General features: G+C 46.9%; 1 protein-coding gene across 1 annotated transcript in view; it reads left to right on the top strand.

Moving 5' to 3' along the window:
* Positions 1–25093, top strand: part of INSR (insulin receptor) — a 57745-nt gene continuing 32652 nt past the window's right edge. Inside the window, exons 1-2 of the mRNA XM_063403221.1 lie at positions 1–508; positions 7998–8549. Of these exons, the coding sequence (XP_063259291.1) occupies positions 4–508; positions 7998–8549 (1057 nt within the window). The 5' untranslated portion in view covers positions 1–3. The remainder of the gene's footprint in view (positions 509–7997; positions 8550–25093) is intronic.

Here is a 25093-nt window from a genome sequence, read left to right as displayed (position 1 = left end):
AGGATGCACGGACAGATGGATGGGTGGATGGATGATGAGGATGGGGGGATGGATGATGAGGATGGGGGGATGGATGAGAACGATGGGGGGATGGATGATGAGGAGTGTCTGGATGCCGCCGCCGCTGCTCCTCCCCCGTCCCGTCCCGTGCCCGCGCTCCGCGCCGCCTCTTGCGGCCGCCCCGCTCGGCTCGCAGCTGACGGGGGCAGCCCCTTGTTTACTGGCCGGGGCGCCGCCGCCAGCCCGGCCTGCGCTGGAAGGGGCCGCCGGGCCGGGGCCGACACCGCGGGCAGGGAGGGGCCCGGCGCTATAAAGGGGCTCCGCGGGGGCTCCACCGGCGATGCTCGGCCGGGCCCGGCCCCCGCGCCCGCCCCGCGGGCTCTGATTCGCGCCGGGCGGCGGCGGCCGCGACAGCGGCGCGGGATGGGACCGAGAGCGGCGGCGGCGGCGGCGGCGCTGGCCGTGGCCGTGGTGCTGGGAGCCTGGTGCGGCCGCGGCCGCGGCGAGAGTGAGTCGGGGCCCGGCCGGGAGGGTTGGGGGCGGCGGCGGCGGCGCGGGCCGGGCCCCGCCGTGCCCTTTGTACCTGCGCGGGGCCCGCGGGCAGCGCGGCCGCGGCCCGGAGCGCTCCCGGGTCACCTTCACCCCCGGCCCGGGGCCGGCGGGGAGGGCCCGGCGGCGGCCGAGATTGGAGCGGGCACGGCCGCGGGAGAGCCCTCCCGAGAGCCGCGGCTGCCCCGGCGCGTCCCGGGCCGCGGGGCCCCGCGCGGGCGGCGCCGGGCCGGGGTCAGCGGGGAAGGGCACGGGGCCCCTCCGTGCCGCTCCCCGGCCCCTCACGGGCACTAACCCCGGCCCTTCCCACGACCCTTCCCCGGTTCCTCCCCGCGCCCCCTACCCAGCCCCTCGCCGGGCCCTGCCAGGGTCTCCTCCTCGGTCCCCTCGCTGGTCCCTTTCTCGGACCCCTCTCGGGCCCCTTGCCTGGGTCCCCTGCTCCGATCCACTCCCCGCTCCCTTCCCCGGTTCTTTCCCGAGTCCCTTTCCCGTGTCCCTTTCCCGGGTTCCTTTCCCGTGTCCCTTTCCCGGGTTCCTTTCCCGGGTCCCTTCCTGGCTGCCCTCCCCGGTCCCCTCCCCAGCCCTGTGCCCCCGCCGCTCCTCGGCTGCCTCAGAACCGGCTCCGGTTTCAGGAGGGTTTAGTGTGGCCAGACGCGGAGGTTTTGTCTTTAACCACTTTTAGGTAGTGTGCCAAATCCACAGGTATTAAGATGGGAGAGAGCTCCGGGGGGAGGCTCTGTGTGTACACAGGGGCTTGTAAAATACAAGGCAGGGGTATAAAGATGTTGTGTTGGAGGTCACAAGCTCGTTAAACCCACGGCTGGCTCGAGGTTGAGCCTTACGAGCTGTTTTGATGGGTTACGTTAAATAAACTTGCTCAGGAAATCCTTTTAATGAGAGGTTCTTTAATTTTGGGTGATTCTTACACTTTTTTTGACAAAAGGAAAATACTTGTTTAAAGACAGCTAAGTGGATCCGTGGGCCATGTCTCCTGTAGACAGTCTGCCTGTTGGCTTTCCCATCAGAAAAGGCAAGAGAATCAGTTTAAGCACAGACAATACAGTGATGGACATTACTGGGATATGTCCAGGGAATTATTGGGATTCAGGGAAGAAAGCAGCATGTTCCTGTAAGACAGCCTCTTCTCCCAGCCATAGGACAAGTCACATATTTCAAAAATAACCCAGTTTCTCACCTCATTTGTATTTTTACGTTTGAAACCTTACAAGAGGCCGGTGACACCGCGTTACCTTGGGAGGGTCAGTCCCAGCTGCTGTGGGCAAACCTGCCCGCCTCCACCAGAGATGGAAAAGGCAGTTGACATATAGCACTAATAATAAATAAATACGTGTGCAACTGGAGCCCAGCAGTTCCTAATTTGAAAACACTATTATTACTGCCACAGCGCAGCCTGCGGTTTGGTTATTTATTTAAATCGTATTTGCTTTTTGGGGTTCAAACGTGTTTATGTTCTAAACTCCCTAATCTTTGCTGTGTTACAGCGTGGTAGGAAAATGTATCTTGAGTTCATGGATGGAAGAGCAGGAGCAAGGCAAAGCCTGGGCTGGAACATTTCTGTATCATTTTAATACTTTATGAAGTATTCTACAGACAATTCAGACCGTCAGGGCCCTGATTTGGGAGGTTTTGAGCTGCTGTGGTGTTTGGTTCTGGGTGCTGGGCTCTGTTTTCTGGGAATGGTGGGGATGGAAAACAACGCGGGGCGGCCCCGGCCTGGCTGGGGGGAAATGCAGCGACCAGAGTTGCATAAGCAAACAAATTGTTCCCTGAGCAACGGCTCTGATGGAGGAGCTTTCTTGGAGATCTGTGCCCTGACAGCCCCTGAGGCAGCTCCGCTCTGCAGTGACAATATTCCCCCCATCCGAGGTTTTCCTCGTGCCCTATAAATTTCTCTCCCCTTTGGTGCCTTTAGGAAGAGCTGGGGGCAAGCAGCAGGTGGGTGGAGGTGGTTCAGGAGACAAATGGGGTGGATGGTAAAGTTCAGATTTACGTCCATGAGTTTTTCCCCCTCAATCCATCCCGTTTTCCTAAAGATTTTAGGGATACTTCATGTGGGAGCACTCTTCCTCTCTTGCATGTGGACAAAGGTAGATACTGAGTTCAGGAATTACTGACAGGAGTAGAAAGAAGGGTTAAGGAAAGAAGGCCTGACCTGTACATTAAATGAAGATCCATATATCTTGTTTTGGGAAGAAAGACAGGTTTGTGTATTTTTTTATTTTTTTTTTGCTCGCTGTGTAAACATAATGCAACTTCTTGAAATAAATCTCACACATGACTCATGCCTGTCAGTTCATTAGCTCTGGTATTTGGGGTGGGATTTACCTCACCTAGTTTTAGGCATCTGCTAATGGAGCAGCTCCTTTTCTGGTTAATAGAAAACTGATCAATGCAGTCATGGGAGTCTGGAGTGCTCTTCCTCCCCTCCTAAACTTTTCCCTTAAATTTGGGAGCTGCACATGTGCTCCAGTACCTGCTGCTGATGTGGGAGTTGGGAATGCAGTTGAGAGAGCTCTACCTAAGTCATCCTGTGGGACGAATTTCACTGTGTATTACTGTAGTAACACATTTATAAAATAGGTTGCTCCTTAGTATCATATCTGGCTGATACAGATATTTTTGTGCTCGTAAACTCATTAAGAAGCTGTTCCCTTGTTCCACCTCAAGCCTGTGTTAATTTTTTATGTTGAGAGACTTGGTCTAGAATGAAATTTTGCTCCTGGGAGAATAAAGTAGGAAAAGTGAGTGCAGAAGGGCAGGGCTGTACCAAACCCAGCGTGTCCTGTCCCTTTTGTTGGGGAGAGGCAGCACAGCAGCCCTCTCTGAGCAGTGCAACACCCCAGAGCTGTCTGGAGGTCAATTTTGGGGTGACTGCCTTGTGGAATATAAACGATGTTGATATGGGCAAGGTGTAGAACCTGTTCCTGCAGCCTTTGGAGCAGGGAGGATCCTCAGGTGTGTCACAGCAGCAGCAGGGACCCCGCGTGCTGTCCCTGTCCCCCAGAGCTTTTATCTCTCATGGAAACGGGGCAGGATGAGTCATTTCTGCTGGCTGGGGTTTGAATCAAACGAGGGGAGCATAAGGAGAGCCCAAACCAGGCTTTAAAGGCCAGACTTTGAGGGGTTTGCCCTTGAGCAGTGACAGGTTACAGGCACCTGAGGGGTTTGTAGGGGCTCATTTTGGAGCCCATTTCCAGTTCGTTCAGCTTGAGGTATCTGAGGTGCAGAACTGAAGCTTAAAAATCCATATTTCACAACTAGGTGGTTTTTATGTTTATTAAACAATAGCTGCAGTAGGCTAGAAGCTGTTGCACAGTCCCTCTCTCCAACCTGTTACCAGGATGTTTTCCTGTCCCAGCAGTTATCCCAAGAAACACCCAAAAATCCTTTTCCCATTTTCCTAAAGCCACTTCTAGAAATCATCCTTACGTAGAATTGCAATGCTTTTGACCCAACCCAAGCAAGTGTAATTTTTCTGCAACAGTTTGTTTATTCAGTAGGCAGCAAACACTACAAAAAAAAGCAGAATTAACTAATAGTTACCTCAAATGGTTTGCAATCCTTCTATGCCAGATTACGCTGGTCTTGATTGTTGAAGGCCAGAGGTCTGAAGCAGTGAATCATTAAGGTTTGCTATCCACATGATTTACTATAAACAAGGTTTAAGTTCCAGCTATTCCCTTGGTTAGACTCTATCTGGAAAACTTAACCTCTGGCATCAGATCTGCTTTCTTCATTCAGGGCCTGAAGGTTGTTACCAAACCAGTTTGTCCAAGAGGCTTTGGCATCTTGGGATTTGTTTGTTTGTTTGTTTTTTTGAAAAGCGTGGCTTCAGCTTGGTTTTCTAGGGGGCTGATGGGACATGTCTGTGATGATTTAATAGTTTTTTGAGTGAGTAGCTTGGTAGCAGGGATGGAGCAGTGCTTCCTCTGGCAGCTCCGAGCTGTGCTGCTGTTTCTGCTGAAATTTAGGAATTTATGTGTAGTTGAGGTTTTGCCAGTAGTTTGCACAGGAGCAGCTTTGGGCCTACTACTGGAGAATCAATTTGTGATTTTTTTTTTTATTTCCCTGAAAGCTGATTTATGTGTTTTTTGAAAGCAGGTTGTCTGTGTTATAATTGATGGCTCAACTTTGCTCTCCTTCTTCTGGGATCAAACCTGCCTTGCCATCCTACTGAATGGTTGATTAATTCCCCTGTCCCTGCAGAAGAAATACTATCGAGAGAAGCTGTGGAAAAACACTTATTACTTTGCTTAAAACTGCTTCTTGTTGTCTTGGTAACAATAAATTTATGGGGTGACTTAAGCTGCTACTGCATGAACAGGAGATAGAAACTGCTGAAAATTCAAACGGATGAAAAGATGGAGAAACCTCCAACTAAAAAGCATATTTTGTTTCAGATGTTCTTAATTCCTTATTATTCCCTTTGATCTTTGAGGTGTTAAAAAGAAGGAGCTTAGATACCAATTATCACTTAAAAATGAAATTGAAGTACAACCTGAAAAATAATTAAGTGTGATTTTTCTCTAAATGTGGGGAAAAGCAGCTGATGAACCACGGGTGTTGTACTTCTGGTAGATTTATATTTTTAACTCTTCAAAAGCTTCACTCATCTCTTTTTAGATTCACCTTTAGCTAACCTCTGTTCCTTAACACATCTTTTCAAAATAGTTGGAGTTGTTAGCCTTTGGTCACCTTTTCTGCAGCCTCCAGTGGGGAATCTGTGTCAGGATGGGGAGAGCTGGGAGCGAGGGAGGTTTGTACCCCGTGGGGGTGTTTGGATGGTTGGAAGATCTCTGAGCAGCTTTGGGGCTGTCTGGACCAGGAGCAGCGGGGCTCACGTTAGTGGTGATTTCCAGAAGCTGGAAAGGTTCAGGAGCAGAGGAATTTAACTGGTTTTGAGTGTGGAAGGAAAGGGGTGAGAGCTGTGAACTCCAGGGCTGTGGTGACCAGGAGGGACAGGACACAGGGAATGGCTTCCACTGCCACAGGGCAGGGCTGGATGGGATTTGGGCAGGAATTGTTGGCTGTGAGGGTGGGCAGGCCCTGGCACAGGGTGCCCAGAGCAGCTGTGGCTGCCCCTGGATCCCTGGCAGTGCCCAAGGCCAGGCTGGACAGGGCTTGGAGCAGCCTGGGACAGTGGAAGGTGTCCCTGCCATGGCAGGGGTGGCACTGGATGAGCTTTGAGGTCCTTTCCAACCCATTCTGGGATTCAGATCATCCTCTCTGCATCCCTGCTGCCCGTGGATCTGTTCCTCTGCCATGAATTTCCTCAGTGCTGGGCACCCACCCTCGGGCACTGTGTGATGCAGCAGCTGCCCACGCGGGGTAACTCCTCCAGACCAAGCTCCTCAGCTCTGTTCCTGCAGAAAATGAAGATTTCCACAGCCTGGAAATGCAGAGGGCTCTGTCCTGACCATGCCTAACTGCAGAACTTTCCAGCCCTGCTCAAGGTGCCCTGTGCAGGGAGCAGGGCTTGTGTCCAGTCCCTGGTGACTCACCTCATTCTGCCCAAAATGATGCAAGACAGAGGCAATTGTGCTCAGGGTGTTCATGCATCTCGTGGCCTTCAGCCACAGCAATAGCCTGCAGCTCTGACTCTCAGAAGTCATTCCTGGCCTGTATTTTTTGACCTTTCCTGTTCCTTGAGGTCAGCTGTCCAGCAGGCAGCAGGGTTATCCTGTGGTACCACCCCAGCATTGCCTGTGTGCTCCACCATAACGAGAACTAAGAAGAAATAAGAGCCAAGATGTTGCATTTTGAATGTATCTGGTAATTTTAGCCACACTGGTGACTTGTGTGTTGAATTCAGCCTTTCTTTTTCTTACGTGTCCTTCTGTTACTTCTCCTTTTTGCTGCCCTGACCTGCCACGCACTTGCTTCTTTGGAAATTCCAATGTTATTTATTGCAAATAAATATCCAGAGTATTTCAGCTGAATCTGTTGCTCTCCCAGGTCTTTTAGCCCAGGCTGGGATGTGCAGCAGTACAGCTTGAGGCAGAGGTTGCTGCTGGCTGCTCATCAGGTTCCTTTTCCCACTTTTTCCAAGTACATCCTTAATCCTTGAGGCACCGTGTGCATTGGCTTTTTTCTTCCAGAAAGCAATTTATGAAATGACTTGGATATAGTGCCAAAAAATCCCATTGGGCAATAGCATTGCCTCAAATCCCGTATTAGTATTGCCAATTTTTTTTTTCATGCAGTCAGTGGAGCAAATTTTTGAATAATCATTAAGATATTTGCATAGAATTTGGTTTTAACCCCTGCAGCAGTGGTCTGTGTTAAACCATGAGGAGTCAGACAATCCCAGCTATGAAGTGTTTGTGTCCACATCAGTTTTGTAAGGCTGGCTGATCCCTTGGAGCTGTGATGTGGTGGTTTTATAGTTGAACTTTACATATAGTGACAAAAAGAGGAAAGAGCCTGTGTTTCTTGTTCTTAAGTGGGGAGGGAGGACACTGGCCCAGCTGTAGACAAAAGAGAGAATCCTTTTAGTGGATGCAGTCTTCAAAAAGGAAAAAATCAGGAAGAATCCACCTGGATTTGAACATTAAGGTCTGGCTGATGTTTCTATGACGTTGCTTTCAAAAGGGTTGTCACAGGGACTTTTGTTGTGCTGTAGAGGCATGGGGGCTGCAAATCACCTTTTAAATTTCTTACCTGTGCTTAGAGTTGAAAAAATACTTCCATATTCAAACTTCTTCGTTTTGATGGATTCCTATTATTCAATTTCCCTTCTAATTTATGCTTCATGTATTTGTTCACTTTGCCAGTTCTTTGGTTACTGCCCAGATAGTCAAGACAGGCAAATTTGCACCCTTGACAAAATAATAACAAAAAAAAAAAGCCCCCAACACCTCATCTGAAAAGAATGCTCAGGGCAAAAATTACTAATGTGGTAAATTACTCCTGTCAGCAGAGTCTGGGCAGGAGCGTGGGCTGTGCTCCTGTGCATTTCCAGGTTTTTCTGCTCCTTTCCCAAGCACCACCATCCCTGGCCATTATTCTTTTCCTACCTTCCCCTCCCTGCAACCATTCTAAATGACTCCCTCTAATCCCCTGGCATTAATTGCACAATCTGAGATGAGGTAGGTGTGCTGCTGGCAGCTGCCTAAAGAAAACAGCCCAGACATCTCTTCCCTTTGTGAGCGCCAAGCGATGTCCCAGGGCTGGCGTTGCCACTGCAGTCATGATAGAGGCAACAGGCAGGGACTCAAGATGGCAGAAAAAATGATGAAATCCTCTTGTTTTGTAAGCAGATAGCAGGGAATGCTCCCCACAGTGGATTTCTTAACACTTGAAGCCTGCCTTGCTGAGAGGGCCACGTGTCCCGAGCGGGGCTCAGTGTGGTTGGACAAAACCGAGCGTTTAGGAAACGACAACAATTAACCTTCTGTTAAATAAATTAATTGTTCTTTGCCTCCCAGTTTGCAGGAGCATGGACATCCGCAACAACCTGACCCGGCTGAACATGCTGGAGAACTGCACCGTGATCGAGGGCCACCTGCAGATCCTGCTGATGTTCAAAACCAAGCCCGAAGATTTCCGCGAGCTCAGCTTCCCCAAGCTGACCATGATCACAGACTACCTGCTGCTGTTCCGTGTGTACGGCCTGGAGAGCCTGAAGGGCCTCTTCCCCAACCTCACCGTGATCAGAGGGACTCACCTGTTCTTCAACTACGCCCTGGTGATCTTTGAGATGGTTCACCTGAAGGAGATCGGCCTCTACAACCTGATGAACATCACCCGGGGCGCCGTGCGCATCGAGAAGAACAACGAGCTCTGCTACCTGTCCACCATCGACTGGTCCAGGATTTTGGATTCTGTAGAAGACAATTACATCGTGGCCAACAAGGATGACAAAGAGGAGTGTGGAGATGTGTGCCCAGGCACCGTGAAAGGGAAGAGCAGCTGTCCCCCCACGGTGATAAATGGGATTTTCATTGAGCGCTGCTGGACGCACGATCGCTGCCAGAGAGGTGAGTGAGCAGTGAGGGGTCTCAGCTGGGGCTTTGCTGTCAAATTTTGACCTGTCAGGACCTATGAGGCCCTGGAACAGGGTGCCCAGAGCAGCTGTGGCTGCCCCTGGATCCCTGGAAGTGTCCAAGGCTGGGTTGGAGGGGGTTTGGAGCAGCCTGGGACAGTGGGAGGTGTCCCTGCCATGGCACTGGGTGAGCTTTGAGGTTCCTTCCAACCCAAACCACTCTGGGGTTCTTGGAGGCCTGATAGATGCCTACTGATTGCTACCTGTAAGCACAGATTCCTAAAAGCAGGGCTGAAAATTGACATTAGAAGATGAAGAAAAAAACCTTAGTTTGGGATGGGTTTGAGCAGTTCTTTCACCTGTGTTTATAAGGCATCCAGAATTCTGTGTTTGGTTCTTCTGCAGAGTCAGGAACTGCCCAGAGCTCACTATTTTAGTGGGCTGTGAGTGTCTGGTGTAAGAGTTGGTTCTCAGAGTGTTTTTATTGGGGTTTGGGTAGGGAATGAAAGTCCAGAATGACCCAGGGGCTGCAGCAGGTGGAAGCACAACAGTGGGGAAAAGTCTCCATGAAATAAACCCAATTCCATCTTTACCAAAACCTTCCTGCCATAAAAAGGAGTAAGATCTGTGGATGAGTGAACAGCATGTGCACAGAGAAGAAGCTGGAAGCCAGGTCAGAGAAGGAGAAAAGAGGTCCTGGATGGGGTGGAGGTGAAATAACAGGGCTTTGGTTCAGGGGAAAAGCTGTGTTCAAAAACCTCACTGCTGTTGCCACCCCAGTCCTCAAATGTATTAAAGTTGCTTTTAATTTTATACAGATTTGTTTTTTTCCAAACTTGGAACTGACCTTAAGCTGAGCTTTAATTATATATTGGCTTTGATTTATGTTAAATCTGACTTGACAGGGAGCAAAGTGAATTGAGGTGAGAGTGACACATTTAGGGTTGTCTGCCTTTCTGGAGGTCGTGCATCCAAACGAACCAGTGTGTCCTGAGACGAAATTAGGAAACTTGTGGGCTGGAGAGAAATTCTTGCCAAGCTTTAAAGGGCAGCTCTGAGTGCTAAGTGCCAAATTTGAGGAGGAATTCCTACCAGTGTGCACAAACTAATGCAATTAATGTGGTTTCCCCTCTGCTACTCCTCACTCCAAAATCGTCCAGCTTCCTTTTAAAGAAAGTGGTTATTTTTTGTGGCCAGAATAACAGGGTATGAGCAAGAAGATGCAAGTGTGTACGTGTGTTCCTTTTTTTAAATGAAAAATAAGATTGTAAAGCATTTTATTTATAAACTTTCAGGTATGCAGTTACGTCAGCACTGAAACCTGGTTTCTTATGCATTTCATGTGCTGTGTTTTGTGCTGTTTCATAAGGTTAAGGGTCTAATTTGAACTTTTTTAGTGTCTAGACCATAATACCCCAAAATTCCTGTGAATTTTCTGGGGCTGTGTTGTCGCAGACTGCAATGGATGGTTTCCTCTCCTTTAAAAAAACTGCCTATTTCCATGAAATATGGAGTAATATTTTAATGATAATATTTTACCATTGGGACAGAAATCTGAGGTCCTGAGCCTCTGGTGCAAGAGTTTGTTGGAGGACACTTGTCCAGCCCCTGCCTCAGCTCAGTCACCACGTCTGTTTGATCCCAAAATTGGGATTTTAACCAGAAAAAGGTTTCCAAAGGCGCTGTTGACAGATGCTGTGGTTTTGTGTGGCCCTTGCAGAAGGAGCAGGAGGGAAGCCGTGCTCCTGCATGTTTGGCCAGTGCCTGGAATGCACTTCCCAAACCCCTTGACAAGCCGAGCTTATCTTTGTTTTGAACGTTGCCATTTGGACTTTAGTTTTTTGGTAGCCGCTGTTTTTGCACAAGCTGGGATCTGTGTGATCCCGTGCCTTGTGACACCTGGCCCTGTGCTCCTGCAGTTGTTTTGACAGCCTGAGAGGTTTTTTTAAACCTTTTTTTGTCTGTTTGTGAGCAGCCCTTAGACTCGGAGCACACGCCGATGGTGGAGATTAAGTGACATTTATTTAGCGAACCTGCCGGTGCAATCGCTGCCTCCTCTGTTCTCCTGCCAGCCCTAATGTATCCTTAGCATGTGTAATTGTTTTGTCAAGATTATTAAAAGCTTGTGTGAATTGTATTTTGGCTTTCCTTAGCCTGAAGAGCCTCGCAGCAGCTCCCAGTGCCCAGGGTATTAATGTCATGAAATCTTTCCCTCTGCGTTTCTGCAGCTTATCTGGGAATCTTCAGCAGCTAATGCAGTGCTGAAGTCTCCTGGCTCTCTGGATTCTCTTTTGTTTTATTCTCTTTATCTTCTGATCAGAATGAAGTGTAGCAATTTCAGTATCATTTTCACAGGGAAGTTTGGTTTTGTGTGGAGTTTTTAACCCAGGTTATTTGTACCCCTGGTTTGTTTAATGAAACTTGGTGTAGAATCCCCTGGTTCTGTTTTTTTTTTTAATTTTTTTTGCATCTCGGGATGGGAAGTTGCTGCTGTCTAAACTGGGACTGGGAAAAACCCTTGAAGGATATGTAAATATTGATTGTTTTGATTTTACAGAGTGGGTGTCAATTGACAGAGAAGTCCCAAGCTGACTGGCTTTTCCAGCCTGCTGGGCTTGGAGTCTCACTGGAAAATGTTGGGAGATGGGCAAGAAATTTGGGAGAGGAGCCGTGGGAAGGCTGGGAGATGTCACAGAAAATGAACTCCCTAACAGGAGGGGACAGCCAGGTCTCTTCTCTCAGGAGTAAGGGACAGGATGAGAGGAAATGGCCTTGAGTTGCCCCAGGGGAGGTTTAGATGGGAGACTGGGGAAAACTTCCTGGGAAAGGTTGTGAAGCGTTGGAGTCACCATCCCTGGAGGTGCTCAGAGGCACTTGGGGACAGGGGGACAGGGATGAGCACAGTGGTGCTGATGTTGGACTCGATTTTAAAGGTCTTTTCCACCTTAAGGACTCTGTGGTTCTCTGAAAGGTTTTTGTGTGTGTGGGAAGAGGCAAAGCTGGGGCTGGAGTGGAGTCCTGGTGTCTCCCATCCCTCCCACACCATTCCCTGCCCTTCCCCTGCCAGCTCTCTGTGGTTGCTCCACGTTATCCCTCCTTTATTTAATTATTCCTTTATTTAATCAGGACAAATATCCCAGTTGACTCCAAAACTAACTTTTCAGTTATAGCCTGGAATTATCTCCAAGGCACACATCCAAGCCTCTGAATCATCCCTGTGGCTACAATTCCAGCCTGGAATTTTATTTTTTTTTTTTTTCAGTTGGTGATAACGTGTTCAGGACAGCAAAGTAAAGGATCTTCTTACAGACATTGGAGCAAAGGTTGAGGATGAAACCAGTGGGGAGGAAGTGAAATCATTTGTAGGCAGCTGCACCCTTGGAAAAACCAGTGGCAGCATTGAGGACTCAGTCTGAGCGCAGGGTTGTGTAGGTGGATGCACCATGGATTGAGATCTGTCAGGCTGTGCTTCCTCAGAGTTTTCTTTTTTTTTTTCCCTAAATCACTCATGTTGGTGTGAAAACCAAGTCGGTTCAGTTAAGGCCAACTCATGTTATATTTTGGGTAGGCAGGGAGGGAAATGTGTAGTCTGTTTGGAATTTGGGTCTAGCCTGATGCTGTTTATGGCAGCCAAGTGCTGTTCCTGCTCTGGGGGTTTTGTACCTCTCCACTGACATTTTTAACAGGGTTTTTTTTCTCACATACACAATTATTTTATTACCATCAAAACGTCCTTCTTGGTCCTGCACTGCAGAAAGTGTCTTTGTCGAAGAATGCAGACAACAAAAATGCTGGAAATGCCACGTCCTAGACCTCAGTCTGGATCTGCCAAACATGATTTTCATATTTCACATTTTTTCCACGTCTTTTTCTTTCTTTTTTTTTTTTTCTATACGTCTGTCACTCCTCTTGCGGAAGGAACAATTCCCTCTGAAATAGGATTTCCTGCCAATTCCCCCTGCAGCAGGGCTGCTCTGTCCATGCAGAACTTGGAGCAGTCTGATGGCTTTGACAGTCTAATTACAAAGGCGGGTTCAGCCTTTTATTGTCGGGTCATGTGCGAGGGGAGCAAGGCAAGAGGAAGGAAAAGTGGAATGGCCAAATAAAAATTTACCAGCAAAATTCCCTGCAGTGTCAGACAATCCCCTGGTGAACACTGAAGGGCCACATTCCTGCAATGTAAGGATGGATATCTGAAATAGTTTTTACAGGGTCAAGTAGTGATAGGAAAAGGGGGAATGGATTTAAACTAAAAGAGGAAATATTTAGGCCAGATGTTGGGGAGAAATTCTCTGCTCAGAGGGTGGGGAGGCCCTGGCACAGGGTGGCACTGGATGGGCTTTGAGGTCCTTTCCAACCAAACCATCCTGACATAAACTCTAATTCTGTCAACTATAGGCTTCATTCCTTAGAAGATAAGACAGAATTCAAATTCCCTTGTTCATACTGAATGAAACCTTTGTAAGAATCTGTTACCCTCTTGATCTTGGGGCTTCTTGCTACCAGGAAATTTGAGTTATTATGAGTGTGGGCCATTTCAGTAGGCTCCTTTTTTCCATCTATTGTCTTGTTTTTTTATGATAAAAACAGAAGTTGTTTCTCCATTAGTGCAATTTAGAATTTGTGGCAATATATTGAGTTTGTGGAAAGTAGATAAAACAATTGGTGTCCATTGAAGAGGATGTAAAGGAGCAGATGGAAAGGATGGCAGTCTGGAATAATTGCCATAAAGAGCTGCTAAAAAAAGGTTCTGTGTGGAAATATTAATATTTTTCCTAATTTTGGTGGGATTTTTGGGGTTGTCCTGTGCAGAGCCAGGAGCTGGACTCGATAATCTTTGTGGATCCCTTCCAAATCAGGACATTTTGTGTTTTATTTTTTTTTCCTGTCATGTTGGGGAACAGGTCTAGAGACAAAGGGATACAACAAGATCTCTCTTTAATTTCCCTGTGATTTATCTGGGGAAAATCCTGGGCCAGATAAGGGACAGGTAAGGAGCTGAGGAGTTGCTTTGTTCCCAAGTACAAGCAGCACAACAAAGCCCTGAGAAAAACATTGCTGAGCCTGAAATGTCTTTCAACTTCTGTGAAACAGCAGCGAGCGCTCTCAGAGCCCGGTGCCAGCAGAAATTCTGCAACTCTGAACATCTTCAAGGCAGGTTTGAATAACAAAGTTCAGAGGTGTGTGTGGGAAACGCTTTGTGATGTTTACTTAGGTAGAAATATTACTTAGCAACAGCTTCCTGTGATTTTTATGTGCTGGGAATTTCTGTAACCATGAGCTTGGGTTTATTACTTCTGGATGGGAAAGGGGTCTCGAAGCGCTGAGCAGACTCAGCCAGCCTCAAGGGCAAAGATATTTTTAAAGCTTCAAACACAAAGGAAATTTTTCCAGTTGCTACTACATGAAGTGGAAGTGCTCCTTTTATTTGGAGATCTGATAAGGGCTGCCTTTTTTTTTCTTTTCCCTTGCTCTGACAAATGCCAGATGGAAGCTGACACCGGATAATCTCGCTGGGGTGTCTGTGCTGACCCTGCCAAACTCCAGCTTTATTGAGGGCCCAGAGCTGGGGCAGTGGTGACACTTTGCCAACGCTGAGACATCCTAAACGAATTCACTTGAGCTTATTAAGAGTAGTTAAGAGATTTATGGTGCTTGGGGTTGTGATAGAGCCCAGAATTGGGGGAGAAGGGGTGGAAGCAACCCCTCTGTACAAATGACTGTTTAAGGATGTGCTCCTTTGGAAATTCCAAACAAAACTGGGGAAGAAGCCTCTGGAGCAGCTTTTCTCCACTGAGCTGGGGTGATGCTGTAGGATTTCAATGCAAAGGGTCTCAGCTTGCTGAGAAATCCCAACGTGTGCAGCTGAGCTGATGTTTCATCAGGTTCTTCACTGCTTCACCTTTATTTAAATTTGGGGTTGGGAAGTGAAGATTTTCTGCTCCTGCCCCAATTCCCAACCAGCACTTCAGAAGCAACTGTCTGACCCACGTCATCCTCAGAAATGTAAATACACAGTAAATACAGAGAATTCCTCCCCAGAGTTAAGAGATCTGAATTCCTGTACAACAGTCTTTTCAAGGGAAGGGTTTTTGAGGATTTAAAAGGAGAATGAGGTATTTTGCTGCTGATAGGGTAAAAACTGGTGAAGTTTTCACCTTGTTTGGTTCAAGCTGCTCTTTTAATTCTTTCCCCCTTAGTCTTTCCCCAAAACTCTTGTTCTTTGGGTCAGTGTGTGGGTTTTTGAGGAGGCTGAGAGGGAACACTCGAGGTGTTCCTCAGCCTCTGATCCTCAATGCTGACGTTGGCTCCTTGGGAGCTCCAGGGTGCTTCAGGCACAGCTTTTCCCCCTTCAAGAACAGCTCCAAATTACCTTTTTTTTTGCTTAAACAAAGGAACCCACACTACCCCTTGTTAGATAAAAACTTAGATAAAAGCCAGGAGACCTGGCAGACGCGTTCTTTGGAAAACGCTGCTGTCTGGGTGTGCAAGGGGGAAGTCAGAGAATGTAAAAAAAATATGAATAATCGTGAATGACAGAGTTAAGGTGTTGGTAATGAATGGGAGAGCAGGAAATGGTTCACCTGGCATGATGTGTTTGCTCAGGGAGGAGGAGATGAGTTTCATTCAGAGCAAATCCTGCTGGATGTTCAGGGTGTTTTGGGGCTGTAAGCAAGGATGGAGAATTAGCCAGGCTGTGTATTCTCTGTTTTCTTCCCTTTACACCACCCTCATGAAGGCAGGGCAATGAAATTCTGCATTTTAAATCTTTTAATCAATTGTAAAATATTCTAAATTGAGTGCAGTTCTGATGCCCCTGCCTGGATTTAGGCAAAATGAGAAGAATAAATGTAAGCTGTGTGGTGGGACGACAATATCTGATTTTACAGGGAAGGGACTGGAAATCTTTGTTGTTCAAGGCTGTGAAGGGATTGTGAACTGTTGGGTCTGTACAAAGAAGTGCATTCAGAGTGTGTGAGCAGACCAACTGAAATATGTCACTTGGCAAAGCCCTCTGAAACATCTTTCCCTATCAGGAATTGGATTTGACAGGGATTGCCTCTGTAAATAATCACTGTGCTTAAAAAAAATCCCAACAAAACACAAAAACCCCAAAACAAAACACACAAAAAAAAGGTCAAAAGCCCCCAGGTGTGAGCAGCACAAAGATTGTTTCTAACTGAAAGGTTGAGGATTTCAGGACCTTTTAATTAATTACAGAGCTGGGGAATAACCAGCCGTGTCCTGGAGGAAGCAACACTCACCCTCCTCTCAGCTTGTAACAATAGCTGGGTACAAGTTCAATGATTAGGCTTCCCAATTATATCCTATAATTGTCTGCAAATTCCCATTGAGGGATGTGAATGAACTTGCTGGGATGTTTATGCTGCTTAATTAAGGCTGTGGGTTAGGTGGGAAAGAAAAAAACCCCATTGGGTGAGGGGAAGTTTTGGGGGTCCTGGCTGGGATTGCCTGCTTGGGATGAGCCTGTGATTATTGCAGTTCCTGCTCTGAGCCCAGTTTTTGTCTGGAATTGCAAAAGTGTGCAGGGAGATATGGATCCCAGCCATTGCCTTGTCTTTATCTCAGTTTTTTTGGATGAGGGTACTGGGGGCCACGGGCTGACGTCGCTGCAGGTTGTCGGCCTGGCTTTTCTTTTGGCTTGTGACATGTAAAACAAACAGAGAATTAACTTTGGCTCCGTGCAGTGCTTAAATGCTGGCTGAGTGCTTTAATAGTTTTGTGTGAAGAGTCTGGATTCCTTGTGAATCTGGGTTTAAGCTGAGAGAACAGGGCACCTGTTCTTGTCCAGAAAAGTTTTATCGTTGGAATTGGATGCTCTGCACTAAGAAGGAGCTTCTGTACCCTCAGTAGGAATTCCTTAATTTGAGATTGTGTTTATTTCCCTGCCTTCTGGGCACCTTGAGGGGTGAAGGCTCTGAGGAAGATGTTTTGAAGGAAATCCCACCAAAGGGTTTGAAAGAAAGTCCAGTTAGAATAACATTCAGCAGAATGGCAGGATTAATCCTCTTCAGCGTGTTTCTAAAGAATTTAGGGTGTGTGTGGTTTTGGTGCACTCCAGAAAGAGAAAAGTGATTTTAATCTTGTGTATCAGGTCAGAGATTCTCTTTTCCAAGGATGCCAAGAGCTGCTGCTCCACTGGAATTAGAACTTGGGCAGTTTCAGCTTTTGCAGAGCTCAGCTCCCACACTGCAGTTGCTGATGCACTGGCAGGTGCTGGATGGGTGAACTGTCAGGAATTGTGACCCTTCTCAGGAATTTTGCCTCCTTCATAGGCATAAGAGGGTGGCAGGCATTTAGCAAGATTAGTCTGATGAAGAATGTATAATTTGCAAGGTCTTTTTGGTCTGTTTTCAGTGCAATTTGGAGGCTTCTGGAGCTGCACACATCGAGCTCTGGTCACTTAGGACTCTGACAGGATCAGTGCTGGTGTGTGGCCGCACTGGAATTTCAGGGCCCTGATGTGATGAGCTGAGCCCAGCTTACAGCACAAGGCTGATGGGTTTTAAGTCAGAGTTAAGGGAATTTAGGTTTGTCAGAGATCAGAGAAAACACCTGCAAGCTGAGCAGCGACGTCTGCGGTTCTGCCTTTCTGCTGCCTCGTGCTCCTCTCAGCTCACTTTGGTCTGACCCCTGGGCACAATTCCTCATTTTAGTGGTTTTTAAAATGAAAATTGTCTGGGGCAGGGAGGGAGGAGGTTGATCCCAGTGTGTTCATCAAAACAAATCCTGTTGGACTGTAGGGTGCGAGGAAGGGCAGTTCATAGGGCAGGGGAGCAGGCAGGTTTGGAGTTGTGTAGCTGTAATTTCCAGCCCAATTTTTGATGTTTTTCTCTGGTTTTGTAGCTGTGGGAGTTGAATTATGCTGAGAGCACACAGCATTAGTGCCCTGCAAGGCTCTAACCCTTGAGCAGGAGTCCCAGGGCAGGAGCTTGGGCTCTCCAGTGTTCCAGAGGTGCAGCAGATGCTCCTTCCCTGTCCTGAGGAAGGAGCTGTGTGCTGGGGTGTGACATTCTCACTGGCACTTCCCTGACACAAAACGGGGCTGTTTGCTGGCTCATTGTCCCCCATGGATGTGAGGAGCCCAAGCCTGCCACTGGCTGTTCCAGGGATGGATTATTTGGGGTGTGTGGCAGAGCTGCTGAACTTGGCAGTGTCGTTTCCAATAACAGGAGTGAGACTCAGCCTCTGAGCAGTTTGCTCTGAAATATCTGCAGTGACTGGGAGATCACTCAGCAGCCTGCAGCAAAAAAGTCAAGTTCCAGCTATACTGCACTGACCTGGGCACTGGAAATCCCTCACACAGAGACTCCAGAGACTCTGTTGTATCAGCAGTGTTTTGTGACTGATAAAGTACATAAAAAATGTTTGCACTTGAAGGTGGGCTTGATTAGAAATTCTGAGGAATTGTGCAGGAAACCTTATCCCTATATGTTGGTTTCCCAGGGGGTAAGGCATGTGCAATTCCACAGACATCACAGGATAACAAAGCATTTTTCTGTTTCCATTTTCAACTTCATTAAGCACATCCATGTTGCGTTATGGCACTGCAAGGATTTTAATACTTCATGAGCAATGAAAGGGTTCATTAAAATTTGAGTATCAGACAAATGTTCTTCTTGTCTTTTCTGCGAAGACAATCCAATTATATCCTCTGGGTAGTGCAAACGTAGAGCTGTGATTTAATGAAGTGAACAGGACTGGGTTTTTCCTGGTCTTGGGTCTTTGCTGAATGTTGTCTTTCTGAAGTCAGGCTGATGGTACTGACGTGTTTACACAGCTTCAGTTCGGGGTGGAGGAGTCCAAGAGCTCCCTCTAAGTACCCCTCAAAAGCTCCCAAAAGCCAGAGAGGAAATGGAGCTCCTCAATGTGATGTCTGAGTGTCTGAAAGTCTCGCCCAGTGGAGCCTTAACAGGGCTTAAAGGAATAAGGCTTTTGTTTTAAAACAGTACTTGAAGGGAAGCCTTTAAAGCTCAATAAACCATTTCTCTGTTCATTCAGTTCTGTGGATTTTAGGCTCTGGGAATCTGAACTCTGTTTCTGGCAGGGGGAGCATAGCACACAAGACAGTCTCACCTGGAGACTTAAGGATAAAGCAATTTATGTAGAAACTGATGCTTTATGTGAAACAACTTCTCACCTCACCAGCATCTCCACGATTATTAAATTAGCAAAAGAAATGCCATGTGTAGATTTTCCTTAGCCTTCTCTTCCACACTCTTATCTCCAGAGCCACTTAAATAATTCGTGCAGTGTTTGGCTGCTCTCTCAGTGCTTGGATATCGAGTTTCTAGTCCACAAGACCAGTCCATTCGGACTGGGGATCTGCATGGAGCACCCGTTTTTGTTCTGGGAAGCCTGAGACGTTCTGCTCTCAGCCTGTACAGGGTGTGAGTTTGGTGGGTGTGATAAGAAAAACGTCCCCGTGTTTTGCCTGGCTCGGGCGGCCCAAGGAGGAGCAGCCGCCTGACGCTCCTTGCTCATCACCACCGGGGAAGAGCCTGTTGTTTTTCCACATGCCCTAATCTGTGATAACAAAAAAGAACTTCAGATTGTGTTTTTCAGAGCTCTCTCGGTGCTGGGATTAGCCCCCTCTGCTCTGGGAACACGTCCGTCCACCCTGATGGGAAGTGGCTCTGGTTCAAAGCCGCTGTTTTGGTGCTGGGGAGGCTGAGCAGGGCTCAGCAATCAGCTGGAACCAAGAGTTTGGCTTTGTTCTGGCTGTTCTGCAGAGGGACAAGTGCGGGATGTGGGCTGGGGCACTGCCAGTCTCCTCCTGGCACTGACAGGTTTTGGGCTCCCCTTTGTGACTCCCAGAAACTTCAGCTGGCCAGTGCAGGAAGCAAAATTTAACTTTAGGATGGATTTATACAAACAACCATCAGAAATGTCTGAGGTAGAGTATTTGAGGTGCCTCAGACAGGTGGATGGACTGGGTGGCATCTCCAGAACTCCTTGGGCTCCCTTCCATTGGCAGATTGATTCCAGCGCCAGCAGCTCCGAGCTGAGACTTGAAACCTCCAGAGTCTGGTGAAGAAAAAGACTCTTTGTCCTGGAGAAACTGATATGGCTTCAGGTTACTTGTAGAGGAGAGTCCCATCTCTTTTTCTTGCTAGGTAATGCTGATTTGTGTCATTTTTTTTCCCCCGGAGGGCTCTCTCCATTGTAAGGTGATTTCCACCCATTTCCCCATGAGGGATCTGCAGGTGTGTGGCTGTGGCATCAATTAGAGAGCTCTGAATAATCCTAATTGCTCTGCAGTGGACAATGCTGATGGCAACTGGTGATTAGACCATATCTGAGTGCTGTGCTGATAAAGTGAAGGTTTTTAACACTGTGGCACACGCCTGCAGGGGTGGGGGATGTCAGCAGATCCTGTTCCTCCCCATGGATAATGGGATTTTTGCTACTCCTGCACTTCCCTGTGACCTCAGTGACAGTCAGTTTTATTTTAAGAGCTTACCATGATGTGAAATAAAGCAGGAGTTTCACAATTCTGACCACTGACAGTTGGAGCCATCAACTATTGTGGAAGGAAAATTGAGAATCCAAGATCTTCCCTGAGTTCAGTGTAACTTCGGATGATTCATTTCTCCTGTTGTTGGCTTTGTTGAGATGGCACAACTAGTTTGGCATTAAATGCCTTCAGATTACAACTTTCTCTTGCATCATTTACAAGGAGAGCTGGATTAATGGCCTCCAAGGGTGGCTTGTGCAATGTAGTTAATGGCTTTTGTACTCGTCTCCAGTAGTTTGGTTTTCCTCGGGGTTGTGTTTGTGTGACTTTTGGTCATTTTTATCATTTCTCATTTGGCATCTGGGTTAGAGCAGCAGAGGGATGTGGCCCAGTCACAAAAAACTCCAGGGATCAGTGTGTTTGTAAGGAGAAGCTGTTAAGACAGTGGGGATCTGGGAAGAGCCAAGCTGGATAATTTCTACAGTGCCACATATTCGTATACAGTGAATTACTTGAAAATGGGCATTGCTGGTATGCCAAGGATGACGAGGGCGAGTAGTAAATAAAAATACATTGCACATTGCTTGGCTCTGCAGGCAAGCAGTATCTATTTCAGTCCTGCTAAGGAAATTCTTCTGCCTCGAAATAAACTGTGGCAAGCGTGCGTAGAGCTTTGGGCAAACAGGGGAGGGTGTGCAGAGGCATGGGCAGGAGCTGGGGAGCGACTCGAGGAGTTGAGAGAAATAAGAGTGCACAGAATCGATGGATTTGATATTGGTTAACAGGATAATACATCCATTTCTCCTTTCCACAGTTCAGCTGTTGCTTTGGAAAAAATTTACTGTAGGCTCCAGGGAAAACTGAAGTGACACGTGTGGAGGGTGTGAAGGCACAGCACAGGGAGCTGCATCCCATGGAGGATGGATGGGTCAGTGCTCCTGTGAGCCTGCATTTGGGCAGCTTGCTAAAGTCACTGTGCACTGAACAGTGCATAGTTGCAGAAAAAAAGCCCCCAAGTTTATTTGGTAGAGCCAGTTAGCTCTGTCTGCTTCTTAGGAAAATCCACCTTTCTCTGCACAACTGGCTTCAGGTGATGCTTTGCCTTTCTCTCCCTTCTCATCCTCTCTGGAAGGTAAGGTAGGAAGGGGGATCTGGAGCAACAAAGGAAGATCTGGAGTGAGTCCCCTTCCTTCTCCCTCTCTGTTTGTTTTCAGTCTGGTCACCCACAAACACAAATTGGGTTTTAGTATCCGTGTTTACGATTCATGACTGTGCTGTGAAATCTGCCCAGATTAAAATCTTAACCTCTGCCTGACATTTCTGTGTAGATCATTAGTTATCAGCATAATCTCCTTGTGGTTAATCTTATACTTCCGCCCATTCCAGTGCCTTTCTCAGTTATGGACAGCTCCAGTTTTGCTGTAAACTGTGCCTCTGTTTTGGTGTAGATTTGTTGTTTTCTGTGTCCGGATTACGTTTATATAACGTATCTAAAATTCCATCTTTCCTCATCCCCACGTGTCAGCATAGCTTTCATTCTTTCATGCCTTGTTTACTACAACATCCTTCCCCGTGGCCTTGAGGAAAGGAATCTTGTCCCTCCCTTATCTCTGCAGAAAGCAGAGCTTGGATGTTTTGCCTCATGCCTTGATCGTATCATCGCTCCTCATTTTCAGGACGGGCTTTGTAGGTAAAAGTAATAACCTGTGTCTGGAAAAATCAGATGGACCTTGGTCTTACACCATCACCAAGTCCTTGTGTGTATCTCCCTTTGTCTCAGTTTCTCACATATCAGCTCCTAGAATCACAGAATCATGGAATACCCTGAGCTGGAAGGGACCCACAAGGACCATCACTCATTTTTAGGACATGCCTGGACCACTTTCCTTTAATTTGGGGTTGCAGTGAGCGAGCAGGTTTGGCAGGAGCAGGTTAAAGTGAACAGGGATGTTTACAAGATGCTGTACATTGGAGAGTAATAAATAGTTAAATATTAACAGGAAGTTTTCATGAGGCTCCCAGGTGGCATCAACCGTTGGATGATAACACCAAATCCTTGGGTTGTAATAAAGATTGAAATTTAACAAACCATAACAACAAAAAAACAACCTTACTATTGTGAGTAAAATTATGATCAAAGCTTTACAGGGAAATGCCCCAAATCAATGGTAAAGATTCTGGTCTTGGTCTAAATTACAAGTTTTCTCTTCTGCTGTACAGAATGAAGTCCAATATTTTGCCTGAAGACGTGGTGTCATTTTTGGGGCTGGCATATTAAAAAAACCCAGCTGCCAAGCAGAGGTGGGTGGTTATTTCTGAGCCCTTACACTGAGCTCCCATGTAATTTTGAACACAAAGTACAAGGAGCAGACTTGACCTGGCTGCCAGAGAATGGCACAACAGCACTGTTGTAGACACTGGGTAAAGTATTTACAGCTCCTGCTCGCTCTCCTGGTGTGCACTTTGTGACACTTGTCCCACCTTTAACAGTTGCTGCTGTGTTTTCAAATCAAACTCTGTGTTTGGTACTTTGGGCTCGATGGGCAACAGCTTTGCTTGATTTCTGCAAGTTGTTTGTATCTGCATGGGGAATCAGCACAACTGAAAGGTGCCAGGAGAATGAAAACAGACCTGGTCTGGAGTTTTAATTTCTTTATTAATTCATTTTTTTTTTAGCGTGAGGTGCTTTGCTCTGTAAGTTGAGTTCATGAGGGATTTGCAGGCATGGTGTGAACACCACTGCTCAAAATGCACAAAAGGAAAATGTTTCTTTGATCTTTGTTCTGTCTGGGCAATATTAGGGATACTTGGGTGGGAAACATCCAGGTCTCTGTGTGTAAATAGTTGAGGTGGCAGAGAAGAGCAGGAGTGAAAACCTTCAAGGGAGAGAAACAGAAAGGTCTAAAAAAAATCCACAAAAATGAGAGCCTGTCCTGAGGGTTCAGTGGAAGAAGATGAGGGCCTCCCATAGCTGAGGTTTGTAGCCTAAGAGGTCCTGTCCCTGAAAATAAGAGCTGATATTGATGATACTGAGCAACTCCAGCCATGGCATCTGAATTTAGGACTTTGCACGCCTGGGCCCTGCCTTGTGCCTCAGCAAGGAGCTGAAGGAGCTCATTTGCAGAGGTTGTCACTTCCTAAGAAGATGAAGAACAAGTGACCAAAGGCATCGTGGGTCCATTGAGGTTGATGTCTCCTCCAGGCTTCACCATCTTGAGATATTTTTATATTTCCATATATTTTATTTATTATGGAAGCAAAATGTGTGCGTATGTGCGAGCTCCTCTTACCACGTTTCCCATATTGCTTGTCGTAATTCACACAGGAGTAAATATGTATTTCCAGAGGAATGCCCCACCAGCAGGTGTAGTGCAGAAGATAATGGATTAGTCCTCAGTTTAAACAGCAGAAGGTTGGCACAGAGGAGGCTGTTTCTGGAGAGATCTCCTGTTATCTGCCCCTTTCCTCTGTAAACAACCCAGCTCAACCTTTCCTGTATCTCCATTCAACAACCTCTTCCACAGACCTCCACTATCGTGGCAGGACAAGGTGGCACACGGCTCCAAACTCTTTTATCTTGTCTAAACTCACATTTGCTGATCCTCACAGGTCCAGCATCCCCGTGGGCTTCATCTGTCCCTGGCGGGAAGCGGCCAAACCCCGGCCCCAGTTTGGAATATCTGAGACATTCCGTGTAGCTCCGGTTGAGCACGTAATTTGTGGAAGGGTTGGGAGGAGAAACAGGGGTTTGTTTTTTTTCTTGTCCTTACTGATAGATGAGATAAGAGGTGTAATGTTGTCCTGAGAAATGTCAATGGGAAGAGTTTCCTTGACGTTGTAGTAAGTGTGTTGTTTTTGGAAGTCACTGTCCATGGGAAGGGAGGCACCTGCAGTTAATTTTATCTGTTCCTGTGTAAATACAGACCTCCTAACGTTCCCAGCTCGCAGTTCAGAGGGGTCACGGCATTATGTACTCCAATATCTTATTTTATAAATAACACTTTATTTTAGTGCTGATTGTAAAATCTGGGATTTGTTTGGCACTTGCTCCTTCCCGAGCTGGTGCTGAGAACCGCAGCCCTTTGTTGTGGGTTACAGCACTTGAGTCAAAGCCTTTTGGAATGGTTGTTCCTTGGTTGTCTTTGGGGAAAAGGGAGGGATGAGTGTTGTTAGAGCAGCTGAGCTCTGGGAATAAGTGACATTAAATTTCTTGAGCATTTTGTGATTATTTCCTGAATTTTGCTTGACCACTGCGGCCAACACCGGGCGTTGCCGGCAGGATTTTGGTGTCACCGTGCTAACTTCTTATTTTTTGTTCCCTTCTAGTTACTCCATTTATTTTGTAGGTTCAGGAAGGGCTGGGGGAGCTGCTGTTGTTTGTCACCAAGGCTATCAAAAGTCCTTGTGCTTTTTACAGTCCACTGGAGCTCTCCAGCCCTGTCCCTCCCAGGCACGTTTCTGCTGCTGGTGGGGTTTGGGGTTTAGGTTTCTGCCTCTTTGGCCTCTGTGACATAAAGAAATAATTGAAGGAATAAGCCACAGTGCAGTGGGGTTTGCAGTACATTGGTTTTCTTGCTACAGTCCTCTGTCTGCCCACTCTGCTGTGGGTTTTAGATTTATTTTTTACTTAGTCTTCACCAGACACAGTTTTGCTTAATTTAATTGCTGTTTTCAGCCTTATGATACATTAATGCACTGGGATTAGGTGTTGTCTTGATGTGTTCAGATCAAATAAATGCTCACAAGAAAACAGACACTTGTGACCTAAAAAATTAAAAAATGATTTAGGGAAAAAAATTACATTTATAGGACAAATGGCACTTAACAACTGACTGAATTTGGGGGTCTTCTTGCCTGGAAGAGAATGAGTGAAAGAGCAAAAGCAATCAAGTAAAAAATACTATGTGTGTACAACAGGATCTCATACAGGATTTTATAAGGAGTAAGGCCCAGATGGATTTCCATAGCAGCGATGCTGCTCAGCACTTGCAGCAGGAAACAAGCCCAGGCTCTGTAGTACTAAATTAAGATCACATGCTTGCAACACACTGAGGAGTTAC

The sequence above is a fragment of the Prinia subflava genome, chromosome 8, assembly GCF_021018805.1.
Source record: "Prinia subflava isolate CZ2003 ecotype Zambia chromosome 8, Cam_Psub_1.2, whole genome shotgun sequence".
NCBI lineage: Eukaryota > Metazoa > Chordata > Aves > Passeriformes > Cisticolidae > Prinia > Prinia subflava.
The sequence above is the reverse complement of the archived record's forward strand: the minus strand, read 5'-3'. Positions and strand labels throughout refer to the sequence as shown.